Source organism: Panthera leo, chromosome C1 (genome assembly GCF_018350215.1).
Source record: "Panthera leo isolate Ple1 chromosome C1, P.leo_Ple1_pat1.1, whole genome shotgun sequence".
In the NCBI taxonomy this organism is placed as follows: domain Eukaryota; kingdom Metazoa; phylum Chordata; class Mammalia; order Carnivora; family Felidae; genus Panthera; species Panthera leo.
The window spans coordinates 186721403-186737188 of NC_056686.1; the positions used below are offsets into that span (position 1 = coordinate 186721403).

The following is a 15786-nucleotide window of genomic DNA, read 5'->3' on the forward strand; positions in this document are numbered from 1 at the left end:
TCTTTTTTTTTTTTTTAATGTTTATTTATTTTTGAGGCAGGGGGAGGGGCACGGAGAAAGAGAGGGTCTAAAGCAGGCTCTGCTGATCTAAAGACAGCAGCAAGCCTGATGTGGGGCTCGAACCCACAAACCTTGAGATAAAGACCTGGGCCAAAGTCAGATGCTTAACCAACTGAGCCACTCAGATGCCCCTAGAGCTAGAATTAAGAAGTCATTTAATATTTTTCCTTGACTTTATTTATTTATTTATTTTCAATATGGAACGTTTCAGGAATTTGTGTGTCATCCTTGCACAGGGGCCGTGCTGATCTTCTCAGTATTGTTCTGATTTTAGTATATGTGCTTCCGAACTGAGCACTTCCTTGACTTTAAAGAAGACTGTAAATAATTTTTGAAAATTCTGAAGGGTATTTCACAGTTTCCCTGAGTAGCCCATCTAGTATTTAAACATAGCATTTTAAACCTTAAAAATATCAGGCTATTCTATTTAAGCAATTTGTGACTTAGGTGAATAACCCCCTAGCTAATAAAAATGCTAGCCATTCAAAAAAATCTAAAACTTATGATAATTAGAGGGTGATAAGGAAAAACTGTCTCATGCATGGTCTGGGTTTTGTATGATAAAATTCACAATCTCCTTTTAGGCAGAAATCAGCATTTCTCATAAAAGGTATTATAATCAAATTATGATAAATTCTAACAGAATTAAGTATTCTGAGAAATTAACTTCTTTCACTTTCTGTTGATTGTTGGTCAAAGGTTTATTTGGTCTTTAACCAAATAAAAATTTTTGAGGTATTAGTTTAACTGGTCATTTTTTTTTTTTTACTAAATGTCTCTAATTTGAGTGAATCTTTAAATTGGCCTATTTTACATCTCTTCTCTTATGGAAATTTTGAAATAAAACTTCAAATTTCATAATTCATAATGAAATGTTCATATTTAATTAAATATGTTCATAATGTTCATAATTAAGTTCTCTGAAACTTTCCTTTAACTATTGAGGCTCAGGTATCAAATATATATAAATATTGCTGTGGTAATAGACATGACTCATTTTTCACCCCTTAATGATACTGATTATATGTGTGTGTGTGTGCGTGTGTATCCTACATTCTGTCTCATTCTGATTAGTACATTATAGTGGCAATAACATTAGGAGTCTATGAGAGAAAAAGTTCTGTTCAAACACCACAAAGTTAACTCAAGCTATTTCCTTGACATGTCATGCTATTAATATGGTAAACATTAACTGCATTTATGTGGCAGGAAGGGGTGGGGGAAGGAGTGGGAAGAAGAGAGAAAGAGAAGGAAATATTTTATGCAAACTCCTCTCTCCCCACCATTGGATAATATCACTATCTGTATAGTAAAAACAACACAGGTGCTTACTAGATCATTTTTGAATCAGTGAATGGATGACTACCGCTCTGGAGCTATTAAATATTATATACTATTGCTTGGAGGCAAAGAGACAGAGAACTATTTTCTTGTTCTATGATTCTGTGGTTTCTTTCACTACTAAAAGCTGGCTAGGTTGCAAATTTATTTTAAAGTCTGAGAAGCAAAACGCTTTCAGATGAAAGGCAGGGAGAAAATACTCCTCAACATGTCCACTTTAGCACCAGGGAAGCCTAATCAATATCATTATCATTTACATGGATAAGCAATGTAAATTCATAAAAGCTAGGTATACTAACAGCACTAACTTATGCCTGGAATAAGAACTTTGTGCCAAGATTGATTCTATGCAATATTAGCTGTCCTGTTTTCGGTCGTGCACGTAAGAATGCAGGCAGCCACCTTTTCGATGTAGTTTCTTGCGCTGATAAGGAAAACTGCTGAAGTCATGAGGCTGCTCCGCTCACAGCCCTCATGTGAGTCATATGAAAGCTCCAGCATTGCTGACCTCTGGCAAAAAGGGAGCGAACGAGGACAGGAGAAGCAGAGGGGAAGAGGTTCAAGTGCGGGTTTTCTCCATGAACCTAGAAGATTATGGGTCAAGAGCTGTGTACAAAGACTCTCCAGCCTGGATGCAGCTGCCATCGCTGTTGGGAGGGAGGCGATGCACACAGCTGTCAGAGGACTGCGCCTGTGCCGGCGGAGGCTGCGATCGAGGTATTTGTAACCCGGGAGGAGCATCTACCTCTGTTGATAAACTAGGGAGCTCAGAGACTCCCTTTCTGGAGCAGGGTCTGATTTCTCTGCGATGGGTCAAAAACAATAAAAAGAAAATTCTATTAAAGTCACTGAGAATTTATGGCTGTTGCTATCAAGTTTGGGGATGTTCTTGTAAAGCAAAAGGGAAAAATAATCCTATGCTTCGGGCTACACGAAATTCAGTTGACTTGAAGTTGAGAAAGTAGTTATTTTCTTGGAATATCTGAAGTCCTAATTACACAGCTGAGCCCCAGAAAGCAAGCTGCAGTATTGGTATGCTATGGATTCAAAATCACAATGATTAGCTTATGACTATTAGCAATGACATACTAGAAAATTATTCCCCAAAAGAGATAAATTAAAAGAACATGAAAAGACTGAACCAAACAGAGAAAAATTGGAAACCATCCATCAGAGAGATTTAGGTTAATCTAAGTGTTAAAGAAATATTTTTAAGTGAAGAAACAATGTAGAGTTTTAGCAGGTGATATCATTATGGTCTTTTTTAAGGATCTGACTTTCAGGAAAGGATTTGCTTTTTGGGGTGTAGGAGGCTTAGAAAACATCTGAAGAGTAACAATCAGATAAGTGAAGAAAAAATGCTTTATGCCAGCCACTGAGTCTTGACTTTGCATACATTTTATTCCTGTACTGTCTTTTTTCTCTAGCTAACAGACCTAAAAGAAGCATCATGTTCCATGACTTCATTTCACCCCGGGGGACTTCAGGCGGTCCGTGCCCGGAAGTACAAGAGTAAAAGGCCACGGAGTAACAGTGATTCTTTTCAGGAAGAGGATCTGAGGCAGGGTTTTCAGTGGGTGAGTGAACAGCTGATGTTGAAGTAGAATGATTTAATACATGCTTGTCTAGGAGGCTGGCCTTTACTTCTAGGGCAGGTGCTGAGAGGGCCCCAAGTATACTTGGGCAATGCTAATTTCTCTGGGAAAAATGTCAACCCTAAAAAACGTGTTCTTTCTTTCCTTCCCACCTCTCTCCCCTCCCCATTCCCCTTAAGCAGAGGAAGAACCTCCCTTTTGGGACAGCCTCATCTTACTTGAACTTGGAGAAACTGGGTGAAGGTTCTTATGCCACAGTTTACAAGGGGATTAGCAGGTGAGTAACTCATAGCTGGGAGAGACTCTAGAGATGAGGATCCCACCCCTCTGATTTGAAATTATAGAGCCAGGTAACACATGACAGAAGTTCAGGACCAGGGTAAGACACCATAGTCAACAGGGAGAGACATGATGATTTAAATAGTCTGGCAAGGAAAACAAACTTCTCTTGCCCTAATTAAAATCAGTTCACTAAGACGTTTATCAACTTCTCTCTCTTTTATTCAATTTAAAGTAGAATTTTTCTACTGCTGACCCAAAGAACAATTACTGCTCTTCACAAATGCAGCTGGTAAGGTGTCTCTAAAGGGTTTTTCACGTCTCTCCCTAAAATACGAAGACAGAGTTTGCAACGTTGAATTTGTTCCTTCATTCTTCCTCTTACCTTCATAGAAGAAGCTGCACTTGGTTTCTACAAAGCATGATACATGCAAAAAATTATTAGTATTTGGGTTTGTATACTTGTAAAATATATAAAATGGTTGGAGAAAAAAAAATAATGCTAATCCAGAAGCCAAGTGCCCATTTTGGCTAATGAAGTTTATTGAACATATGTGAAAGATCCATGAACTTCATTGGTTTTTAGTCAAGATGAGAAAGTCAGAAGGTCTGCTTTCTTTAATTTATGTTCCAATGGAGAAAATAGTAGCTCAATAGTAGTTAAATGTTAATTTTAAAAATGTAATATAAATATTGTAAGACTAGTTATTATTTATCCTAGTAATCACATTATTAGTTTTTAATGTTAAAACAGGATTTTAGGCAAAAATCATTTTATATACATTATTTAATACAATTCCATAGACTATCTTAGGAACTAAGAATATAAAATGTTTCCTTCAAGGGAGTCAACTGAGTAATAGTTTCAAAAATACATCAGAGGGGCACCTAAGTGGCTCAGTTGGTTAAACGTCCAACTCTTGATTTCAGCTCAGGTCATGATCTTGCAGTTTGTGAGATCGAGCCCTGCATTGGGCTCTGAGCTGACAGCATGGAACCTTCTTGGGATTCTCTCTCTCCCTCTCTCTCTACCTCTCCCTGGCTCACTCTCTCTCTGTCTCAAAATAAATAAACTTAAAAAAATACATTAGAAATACTTGTTTAAGTGCATAGAGATATACATACAAGTACATTCATTGCAGCAAGATTTATAATAGAAAAAGTAAAAAAATCAGAGTAAAAACCTGGTCACAAATGCCCATTCATGGAGTACTAGCTAAATAATCACCATGCAGTGAAGTGGTGTGCAGTCATCTAAAGTATGAAGGAGATGTACCAATACAAGGAGATGTCCGATACTTTAAGAAACAAAAGCAAGTTACAGAACAATATGTATCCTATATTCTCATTTAGAAAAAAAGTACTCAGGTTTACTATGCATGTATAAATTTATGTGTGCGTTGAGGAGTCTGGAAAAATGCATAAGAGATTGTGAAATGTAGTTACTTCTAGTGGCTAAAACTGTGGTGGGCAAAGAAAGATTACTCAGACTTTTCACTTTATTCCTTACCACAAAGACATTACATTTATAATTTTAAAATAAGTAAAAAAAATCACAGAGATGAATGCCAAATAAATTCAACACCAATTACTACTTTTTAAAACTCTGAACAAGATAGGAATAGCATGATAATTCCTCATTATGATGTAGAGTATTTCAAATCAACAATCCACATACCTTCTTTCTTAAATACTAGAGACACCTCCATTGATTTAGAGATAGGACAAGAATTCTCATTATCCTTCACTGTTAAAGATTATAGCAAATATTCTAGCCAATGCAATGACCAAAGAAAACCCCTGACTATCATTTTTGTGGATTACAGAATTGTCTACCTAAAAAACCCAAGGCAATAATCCAAGGAGCCAGTAGCAGCAGTATGACAGAATAAGGTGATCAGCTACAAAATCAAAATACACTTATCAAAAGTTGTCTTGTGTATTAACAATAACCAGTTACTAGAAAGTTCAGTAAGGGAAGTTACTCTCACAACATCAACAACAAAAATCATTACTGTCAAAAAATGGGTGAGGGTAACTGAGGGACATAAAGACTTGAGAAAGAGTCAGACAGGCACTCATTCATTCTACTAATATTTATTAAGTACCTACTGTGTGCCAGACACTCTTTTAGACAATAAAGATTCATTGGAGAACAAAGGTGACAAAATTCTCTGCTCGTACGGAGTGTACATACTAGTCACGGTAAGATAGGCAATAAACAAATTAATGAAAGACTGAGTTTATCGAAGAGTGAAAAGTGCTTTGGGAAAGAATAAAACAGTGGAGAGGGATGGGGAGCGCCAGAGTAGGGTGGTGGATGACTATTCTAAATAGAGAGATGAGAAGGGAACACTTGAACACAGACTCTGACAAAGGTGAGGCAGGAGCCATGTGCATGTATAGTGGAAGACAGCCTCATGCAGAGGGAACAGCAAGCAACAAATCCCTGAGGCAGGAGGAGGCCAGGCATTGGAGGGGAGAGTGGAAAGACACGTGGACAGGGAAGAGCTGCAGTTGCAGTAGATCGGGTGTATAAGGTATTATGGATTATTCCAGAGATTATTGAAGTACAGAATATTTGAATTAGAAAATCTAATAGTGCAAAGATGTCAGTGATTCTTTAATTTCAAGTTTTAATATATGTTATTTTTTAAAGTTTATTTATTTATTTTGAGGAACAGAGAGAGAGAGTGCGCACAAGCACAAGAAGCAGGGGAGGGACAGAGGAAGGGAGGGAGAGAAAATTCCAAGCAGGCTCCATACTGTCAGCATAGAGCCCAAGGCAGGGGCTCCCCCACGAACCTGAGCCAGATAGAACCTGGCTCTATCTCATGACCTGAGCCAAAATCAAGAGCCAGATGCTCAACCGACTGATCCACCCAGGCACCCATCAAGTTTTAATATATTCTAAATATGTTCAAAACCCACAATAATTAAAATAGTATAGTATAAGAAAAGGCAGATCAAAGAAATATGATTTTTTTAAGTCCAGAATAGTCACAAACCTAAGTATTAGTAAGGTCTAATATATAATCATGGTATATACATCAAATCACTATCAAATCAGTGGGGAAAAGAAGACAGTCCAATAAACGAAGCTGGGATGATAGTTAGCAACTTGGAATAAAGTAAATATATAATATGAATTCCTAGTAGATTAAAGAGCTAAATGAAAAAGAAGAGATAAGAGCTGGAAGAATAGGTAGAGGAATTCTGTGTAACCTTTGGGCTAGAAAGGTCTGTCTCTTCAAAACACTGAAGTCAGAACCCTTAAGTGTCCATGGTGCCCCATCTACCCATGTATGCTCTAGGGAGCCCTAGTTCTGAGAGACCTTAGGATATTTCATTGAAAGTTACTATTGCCAAATTGTTGCAGGGAACCCTAAAACAAAGTAAAAAATGTGATTCCTTATTATAGATGCTCTCAGCATCTTTAAAATGTTAATGTATACCATTACTATCTAAGAAAGATTAAGAAAATTGAAAAAAAAAACTTTTGTAATGTTTATTCATCTTTGAGAGAGAGAGTAGTGGAGGGGCAGAAAGAGAGAGAAACACAGAATCTGAAACAGGCTCCAGACTCTGAGCTGTCAGCACAGAGCCCAATGCAGGGCTCTAACTCACAAAACGTGAGATCATGACCTGATGCTTAACTGACAGAGCCACCCAAGTGCCCCAAGAAAAATTTTAAAGTGTAAAGCATTTTCTAAACATATTTGACCAAAATACTGTTTTGGGGGGTGGAGAGAATTTCACAGAGGTATGCTCTGAGTAAAAAAAACATTTTGGAAAATATTGAACTTCATAAAAATTTTAAAGTTCCAAATTTCAAAAACATGTTCAAATAGACAAAAGAAATTGGTGAAAAGTATATGCAAAATATTTCAATTAAAAAGATATGCAAAATATTTCAATATCCAATGCAAATTAGCAAATCACAAAAGAACAGAAAAGACCAATAAACTTAAGAAAATTCAGGTCCATAAGTAGTTAAAGAAATAGAAATCAAAATATGATAATCCTTTTTAGGCAAATTAAATAGGCAAAAAATAAATGAAGATAAAAGTATGACACCAAAAAACAAACCCCACATTTATGAGGGTATGTCAAAGGGACACAGGAACCAACTGAAAGAGCTCCCAAAGGACAAATCTGGAATATTTGAGCAACAAAATAAACTAATATTGGATTATAACCCGAAGTGTAAAATAAATATCTATGAGTCTACACTGATATAAATAAATGGCTCAATAAATTAATAAATGGGAGAGAAGAGACAATTTTCCTGTGCAGAAGAATTCCAAATAATTTATGTAAATAACCCACCCTCAAGGAGTTGAAGCACAAATCCCCACTCCTTAAGTGTGACCTACTCATAGTGACATTCTTCCAAAAGTACACTGTGGACAGGGAGTTGGGGGGGAAAGAACTACAGTGAAGAAACCTGACAGATACTATCTCAGCCTGGTGATTAAGGCCAATATAAAGTCATAAATTCTGACAATAGTATGTATCCTTAATATGATGGGATGAAAATGGCACTTTACCTTCTCAAAATCCATATCCCCCATCTAATCATCAAAAAAAAAAAAAAAAAATCAGAAATACTGCAATCAGAGAGGTATGCTACAAAATTTTTCACCAGTACTCCTCAAAACTGTCATGGTCATCAACAAGTCTAGGAATCTATCACAGCCAAGAGGAGCCTAAGGAGACATGACAACTATATATAATGCGATATGCTAACAGAGAAAGGACATTAGGTAAAAACTAAGGAAATCCTGGGGGCACCTGTGTAGCTCAGTCGACTGAGTGTCCAACTCTTTCAGCTCAGGTGATTGTCACACGGTTTGGGAGGTCGAGCCCCGTGTAGGCTGTGCACTGACAGCCCAGAGCCTGCTTGGGATTCTCTCTCCCCCTCTCTCTGCCCTTCCCCCCACCCAAAATATATAAATAAACTAAAAAAAAAAAAAAAAAAAACAACTAAAGAAATCCTGATAATCATACTGCAATATGTAAACGTATCAGACGTTGTACAGATTTAACCTACAAGTTCTGTACGTTGATTATGTCCCAAGGTCAAAAAGACTAAGATAGATAAATTTATTGATTTCATAAATTTTTACATATCTACCATATCTACCATATCTACTTTAAAAAAGATAAAAAGAATGCATTTTGAAATCAAGTTGGAAAACCATAATAAACTTGTAAATGTTATTTTTTAAAAAGGCAATATGTAACAGCAAGTAAATTTTTAAAACTTAAAAATCATCAGGGTGCCTGGGTGGCTCAATCGGTTAAGCGTCTCACTCTTGATTCCAGCTCAGGTCATGATCCAAGGGTCCTGGGATTAAGCCCTCATGGGGTTCTGCATTGAGCATGGAGCCTGCTTAAGGTTCTCTTTCTCTCCCTCTGTGCCTCTCCCCTGCTCATACTGTATCTCCTCTCTCACTCTCTCTGAAAAATTAAAATAAAATAAACTTAAAAATCATCTATGAGGCACCTGGGTGGCTCAGTCAGTTAAGCAGCAGACTCTTGATTTCGGCTCAGGTCATGATCTCACAGTGTCAGGCTCCATGCTGTCAGCTTGGGATTCTACTTCTCTCTCTGCCCCTTTCCTGCTTGCTCTGTCTCTCTCAAAATAAACAAATAACTTTGAAAAATGATCTATAATCCATCACTCTAGCATAACAATTGCACATGCATAATTTGTCTTGTACTTGCACATGGTTTATTTAAAGTTACAAACATGGTGTGCTTGCTATTTTGTATTCTATTTATTTTATCATGAATATTTTCCACTTTCTACATGTCTCTGGACTTGAGTTTTTGTCACGAATTCAAAATATTCCGTTGTGTTGATGTACCACACATTTTTAAATTGTTCTTCTAATGTTGGACATTTCAACTATTTCTATTTTGTTCTATTATGAGGCACCTGGGTGGCTCAGTCAATAAAGCAGCTGACTCTTGATTTCGGCTCAGGTCATGATCTCAAAGTAACCATAAGCGTTAGTTAATAAACTATAAGCGTTAGTTAATAATAGTGTATCAATATTGGTTCATTAATTACAACACATGTATCATACTAATATATTCACAGTGGAAGAAACTGGATGTGGGGTATGTGAGAACTCTCTGTACTATCTTCTCAATTTTTCTGTAAATCTAAATCTGTTCTAAAAAATGAAAAAACAAAACAAAATAAAAACTCTGCCCAGTGTTGGCAAGAAAGTGCTGGGATGGCCATTCTCATGACCAGTGAGTGGTGTAATCACTCTGTGGCATAATTTGGGAACATGCATTCAAAACAATAAAAACTTGTGCACAGCATACTCTGACTTAGCAATTCCAACTCAACCCTAAGAAAAGAATAGGGGCTGTGTGAAAAGACTGATACAGACATGATCGTGACTGTATTTTTATAATAGTCAAAAGAAACATTTCAAAAGCATTTGGAACCGGCCAAGCATAAACACACTGTAGTGTATTTATATGATAAAATATTATATCATTATTAAATATTTAATTAAATACCATCCTATACTGTAAAGAATGAATAAAAGAAAAATGGCAGAAAAGCAAGTTACTGATAACATGACATGAATCCCGCTGTATTGAAAATCGCGTATTTATACATGTATTAAAATCTCAGTTCTCCGGCACCTCACTTACATCCGTGAACAAAACATTGAATAAGAGGAGAGCAAGAGGAGGTTAGAGAAAGAGGTAATGGTGGGCCTGGGCAGGTCAGGTGGCACCTAGAAGGTAGTTGTAAGAATTTGGCTTTTATTCAGATTGAAATGTGACCAGGGAACCTGGGTGGCTCAGTCAGTTAAGCATCCAACTTTTGATCTTGGCTCAGGTCATGATCTCACAGTTTGTGGGTTCCAGCACCCCCCCTCCCCCTCCCCCCATCAGGCTCTGTGCTGATGGTGCAGAGCCTGCTTGGGATTCTGTTTCTCCTTCCCTCTGCCCCTCCCCTGCTTGCGCGCGCACACACACACACACACACACACACACACATACTCCTCTCTCTCTCTCTCTCTATCAAAATAAATAAATACATAAGAAAAAAATTTTAACAGAGTGAAATGTGACAATAATGGTAGGTTTTGAGCAGAGAAATGATTTATTCTGAAATTCCCTTAAAAAGGATCCCCCGGGCTGCTCTATTGAGACAGTAGGAGTACAAATGTACAAGTAGGGAAACTGTTAGGTGGCCACTACAATAATTCAGATGAAAAATAAGGATGGTCCAAATAAGTGCAGAAAAGGAAATGAAAGGAACAATATACATCAAAGTATTATGAGGATGGGTTTAGTGCCTGTGTTCTCCAAAGTTTCTATAATGAGTAAAGAGGAAAAAAATATTTTGGTATACATACATATGACTTTTAAAACTGCCTATTTTTAGAAAATTGTGGATTCATATGCTGGAATATATTTGGAAGGAAAAGCTACTTTCATTAAACTATCCTTAGTATAAACTGCTGCTATGAAGCATCTCAAAAAATGTGTGTCCTCCCCATCCCTGTCCCCACCCCCGACTCTTCCAGGATAAATGGACAACTAGTGGCTCTAAAAGTCATTAGCATGAATGAAGAGGAAGGAGTCCCATTTACAGCTATTCGGGAAGGTAAGATCCAAGAGATCTATCTTACAGGTCCTTGATTTGGTAAGAAAAAAAAAATCCATTGAATCTATCCATTCAGCATCTAGCTTTTGATATTTCTAGAAGTAATATTATAATCACAACTGGAGAATAGTATGGAAGTTCCTCAAAAAATTAAAAATAGAACTATCCTATGACCCAGCAATTATACTACTAGGTACTTATCCAAAGGATACAAAAATGTTGATGTGAAGGGGCACATGCACCCCAAAGTTTATAGCAGTGCCATCCACAATAACCAAATTATGGAAAAGAGTCCAAATGTCCATCAACGGATGAGTGGATAAGAGGATGTGGTAGGTATGTGTGTAGATATATACATACACAATGGAATGTGTGTAGATATAGATATAGATATATATCTACACACAATGGAATATTACTCAACATTCAAAAAGAATGCAATCTTGCCATTTGCAACAACATGGTTGGAGCTAGAGTGTATTATGCTAGGTGAAGTAAGTTAGTCAGAGAAAGTTAAATATCATGATTTCACTCAAATGTGAAATTTAAGAAACACAACAGATGAACATAGGGGAAGGGAAGGAAAAATAAGTTAAAAAGAGAGGGAGGCAAACCATGAGAGACTCTTAAATACAGAAAAAAAACTGAGGATTGTTGGAGGGGCACTGGGGGGGGGATGGGCTAAGTGGGTGATGGGCATTAAGGAGGGCACTTGTTGGGATGAGCACTTATATAAATGATGAATCACTGGATTCTACTCCTGAAACCAGTACTACGCTGTATGTTAACTAGCTTGAATTTAAATTAAAAAATAATAATAATTGCAACCATATTCTTCATTATAGTTTTTGGAGCATATTTATACTATCATTTTATGATTTATTCTTTTTTTAATGTTTCTATTTATTTTTGAGACAGAGAGAGACAGAGCATGAGCAGGGGAGGGGCAGGGAGACACAGACTCCGAAGCAGGCTTCAGGCTCTGAGCTGTCAGCACTGATCCTGACGTGGGGCTCAAAGCCATAAAGCACGAGATCATGACATGAGCTCAGGTTGGACTCTTAACTGATGGAGCTACCCAGGCGCCCCTACATGAGCCATTTAAAATCTAATGATGATAGGATAGCTATCAATTTCAGAAAAAAAAAAAAAAAAAAAAAGACGACGATGAAGAAGAAGAAGAAGAAGAAGAAGAAGAAGAAGAAGAAGAAGAAGAAAAGAAATGTCTCTTCTCTTTTACTTTCTCCCCTTGTTAACTATTTTCCCTTCTTTATGGAACACATACTTATATGCCCAGCATATTGCTGGGCATTATGAAGGATGAGAAGAAAAAGCCCTGATTTTTGCTCTCTGTCATTTTCAGTCTTAACAGAGCAGATGATTCAGGTTACAAGTGTTATAATGGAGGTTAAAAAGAGACATAAACTAATATGAGAACCAGTTAGTCTCAGTGTGGCTAATGGAGTCAGTAGATTTTGAACTGAGCTTGGAAGGATGGGTTATGCAAACAGGCATGGAAAAAGCAATTTACAAAATGAGTTTATAACTGAATTTGATGCCATTTTCAAAAGTCTTTTAGAGCCCCTGGGAAATATGTCGTTTTGAATTTGAGTATAGGGGCCAAATGGCCGTCAGGTTAGCCGGGAATTCATCCTGGTAGGATCAGGTGCATTCTGGAGGAAAGTGTGGTTTTAAGTGTTTAATATAATGGAAGCTGCATTTACTAATGTACTTATTAGTGGTCCCCATGAAAGTATGATCAGATTTAGAAGGAGTTGTGTGGATAGGTTGAATAGTATTTCTGAACATAATAGAAATCCCCAGGTCACCAATATAATGGGAGAGCCTCTGGCCCAGCTTCACCGCATTTTCATGGTGTTGTCTTTGTGCGTTTGAGCTTGCCTATTACTTCAGGACTGCCTTGCTCAGATTTTGCCCACAGCCAAGTTTTTCAGGTTGACATTTGACTTAACAATGAAAAATTTTGCCAGTTTTGCTAACAGATGGTTCTCAGCATGGTTCAGAAAAGCTGGATCTGTATTGTTCTGTATGGTAGATGTTTCTTTTATTGCATATTTACTAAGAAATTGCCTCTCCTTCACAGGTGTTTGCAATTACATTTAGTATTCAGCTGTGGACTTTCTTGGTTTGTTTTATGGACTTACCTTACTGAACGCTTTGCTTGTATAATATTAAAAACCACAAGAGGATTTTTGACACATTGGAGGTTGTTAGGCATCCATTTTCCAACAATGAATGTTTCTTTTTCCATCATTGAGAAAGCTAGAAGCCCTTGTTAAAGAAGCCCTCTCCCCTCAAGAAGGGATGAGGCCTCATTTGAAAACTTTGGCACTGTCCCATTTTTCCTGTAAGAACTTTAAGGATGTGAGACCAGGGAGACAGGAGGTTAAATGAGAAGGGATGGAAGGCAAAATAAGAACAGCTGGAGTTCATTAGTTAAAACCCTGGGTCACTAGCTAAAAAGGCAACCGAAAGCCACATGCAGAAAAACTGAACAAGTAATGCAGATTTTTTTTTTAAAGGCTTGAAGCAGGAATTACTTTTCCTGAACAGTTTGGCTGCTCTGATGGGATATCAGCCAAAGATTTACTGAATAGAATTTTACTACATGCATGGTCTCTTTATATATAAGTAGAATACATGTGGTGGTTCATTAGTCTGGCCATTTGGAATACTATTTGATCTTAACATGTAATATTATGAAATCAGCAAAAGTATGAACAACACGAAGGAAAACATATCTTAATACACATGCCAGATACTTTTCATATGTTACCTCTTCCAATCTTGTTAACAATCTCTGGAGATAGATATTACTATTATTCTAACATATAGCCATGCTTCAAACCAAATCTCTCTGATTCAAAAATCTGTACACTCTCTATGAATATTCTACAAATATTTATTGACCACCTACTATGGCCAGGCACTCTGTTGGCTTCTAGACACATAGTAGTGCACAAAATAGACATGTTCCCTACCCTCATTCCTTTGCTAATTAAAAAGATTAGCTGCCTTTATAACAACTTGAAAAAATCTTCCATAATTGGCTCTGGAATTATATTTTAAATGTTTATTTTTACAACTAGGAGAAGATACTTTTATTTGAATAGGTGAATATTTTAAGCTTTTATATAAGAACACATTCCCTAATTTTATGAAACTGTGTATCAATGTCTTAATAATGTGCATTATTTTAAGTGGAAAATAAAAAATGGAAACTTTCGGTTCAAACCCAGGACTTTCACTCTCTTAGCAGCATTTGTTTAGGAAGCAGTCATATAACTAATCTTTTTTGAAGACTAGATATATGACATAATCTTTTCTCCTCCTTTCCCCCATTACCTTTTTTTTAAAAAACACTTAACATCAACTCTAGTAGGTAAAGCATGTTATTTTTGTTGTTCAGATGAAGGAGTCTGAAGTAACTCGTCCGAGCCTCAGAACTAGTAATCAGAATTGTTAGATATTAGAATCTATTCTATTCTAATGCTACTTTATTATGATAAATTTAGAAATCTGTAACTCAAGCACTTCTCCTTTAGCAAAAGTAAAAATAAAAATAGAAATCTGTTTTTATGATACATTTTGTATAAACCTTAAGCAAAATGCAGAAGAAATATTTTAAAGAATAATATTATAAATTTGTCAATTCTGATTCTATCATGTACTCTACAGCATCAGCAATTGCAATGTTTAAGTTAGAAACAGTTTTAGCTGAGAATCTTTCAATATCATTCTCTAACAGAAAACATTACAGGGGCACCTGGGTGGCTCAGTTAGTTGAGCATCCAACTTCGGCTCAGGTCATGATCTCACAGTTCGTGGGTTCGAGCTCACACATCGGGCTCTGTGCTGACAGCTCAGAGCTTGGAGCCTGCTTGGGATTCTGTGTCTCCCTCTCTCTGCCCCTCCCCCACCCATGCTCTGTGTCTCTCTTTCTTAAAAATAAATAAACATTAAAAAAAATTTTTTTGAAGAAAACATAAAGTAATTATTCCCAGTCCATATATAAGAAAACTGAACCAAAAATAGACTAAGGAACCTCCCCAAAGTCATGCAATGTGGTAGAGGATACCAGTAAGAACTCCTGAGTTGCCTGTTACTACAAATAGATTGTGGGAGGCCTGGTTGACAAGAAGTCCTCCATTGAATGCAATCAAATCACAGCACAGACATAGCACATTTACATGTGTATAGTTAAATTTTTACAAAACATTGTCAGGATGATGATATGTGATTGGATTACAATTCCAAAGAAATTAGATAAGTATTTATCTAACATTTGTCTTAACATTTATTTAAATTTATCTAGATTCCTTTTCTTGAAATGAATAACTCAACTCATTGACTGGATTTGTGACACCCAGGCCAGAAAAAATGTAACATCAGGAACCACAAACTCTTTTTAATTCAATACTCAGTGGAGGTTGAGGATGGAAATTGGCTCCATTATTGACTCCTACATAAACTCAATTACAACAGTTTGGTCTTCATTAATTTGCAAGCACGTATTGAGCACCACATGCCAGGCCTATGCTAGGTGCAGGAGATAGACAAACAGGGACAGGGACAATCCATGCCTTCAAAAGCTCACAGCCAGCTATTCACTACATATATATGTGCCCTAGCACTTTGAGGGCCAGCCTTGTTTTTCCTTGTCATCGTCGTCTTTTACACAAACTAAAACAGAACACAGCAGAGTAAAATCAAAACATCATGACCCATTGCACTTGGAAAGCATCAATTTTCCTACACCTTCACTAAGCCACAACCCCCAATAAAATCAACAAAACCAAGAAAATAAATATTTTCATATCATTGCAAGATGAAAACATTTTTTTT

At 36.8% G+C, this 15786-nt stretch overlaps 1 protein-coding gene and 1 non-coding gene across 2 annotated transcripts in view; one reads left to right on the top strand and one right to left on the bottom strand.

The window, feature by feature from the left end:
* Window positions 1–251: 251 nt before the first annotated feature.
* Window positions 252–358, bottom strand: LOC122228947. Its single transcript, XR_006206830.1, has one exon. It is a non-coding gene; the product is annotated as a U6 spliceosomal RNA (small nuclear RNA).
* A 1637-nt stretch (window positions 359–1995) lies between these two features.
* The window catches only part of CDK15 (cyclin dependent kinase 15), an 82929-nt gene continuing 69138 nt past the window's right edge, over window positions 1996–15786 (top strand). The window contains exons 1-4 of the mRNA XM_042949749.1: window positions 1996–2118; window positions 2829–2978; window positions 3179–3273; window positions 10841–10920. Coding sequence (XP_042805683.1) covers window positions 1996–2118; window positions 2829–2978; window positions 3179–3273; window positions 10841–10920 — 448 coding nt within the window. The remainder of the gene's footprint in view (window positions 2119–2828; window positions 2979–3178; window positions 3274–10840; window positions 10921–15786) is intronic.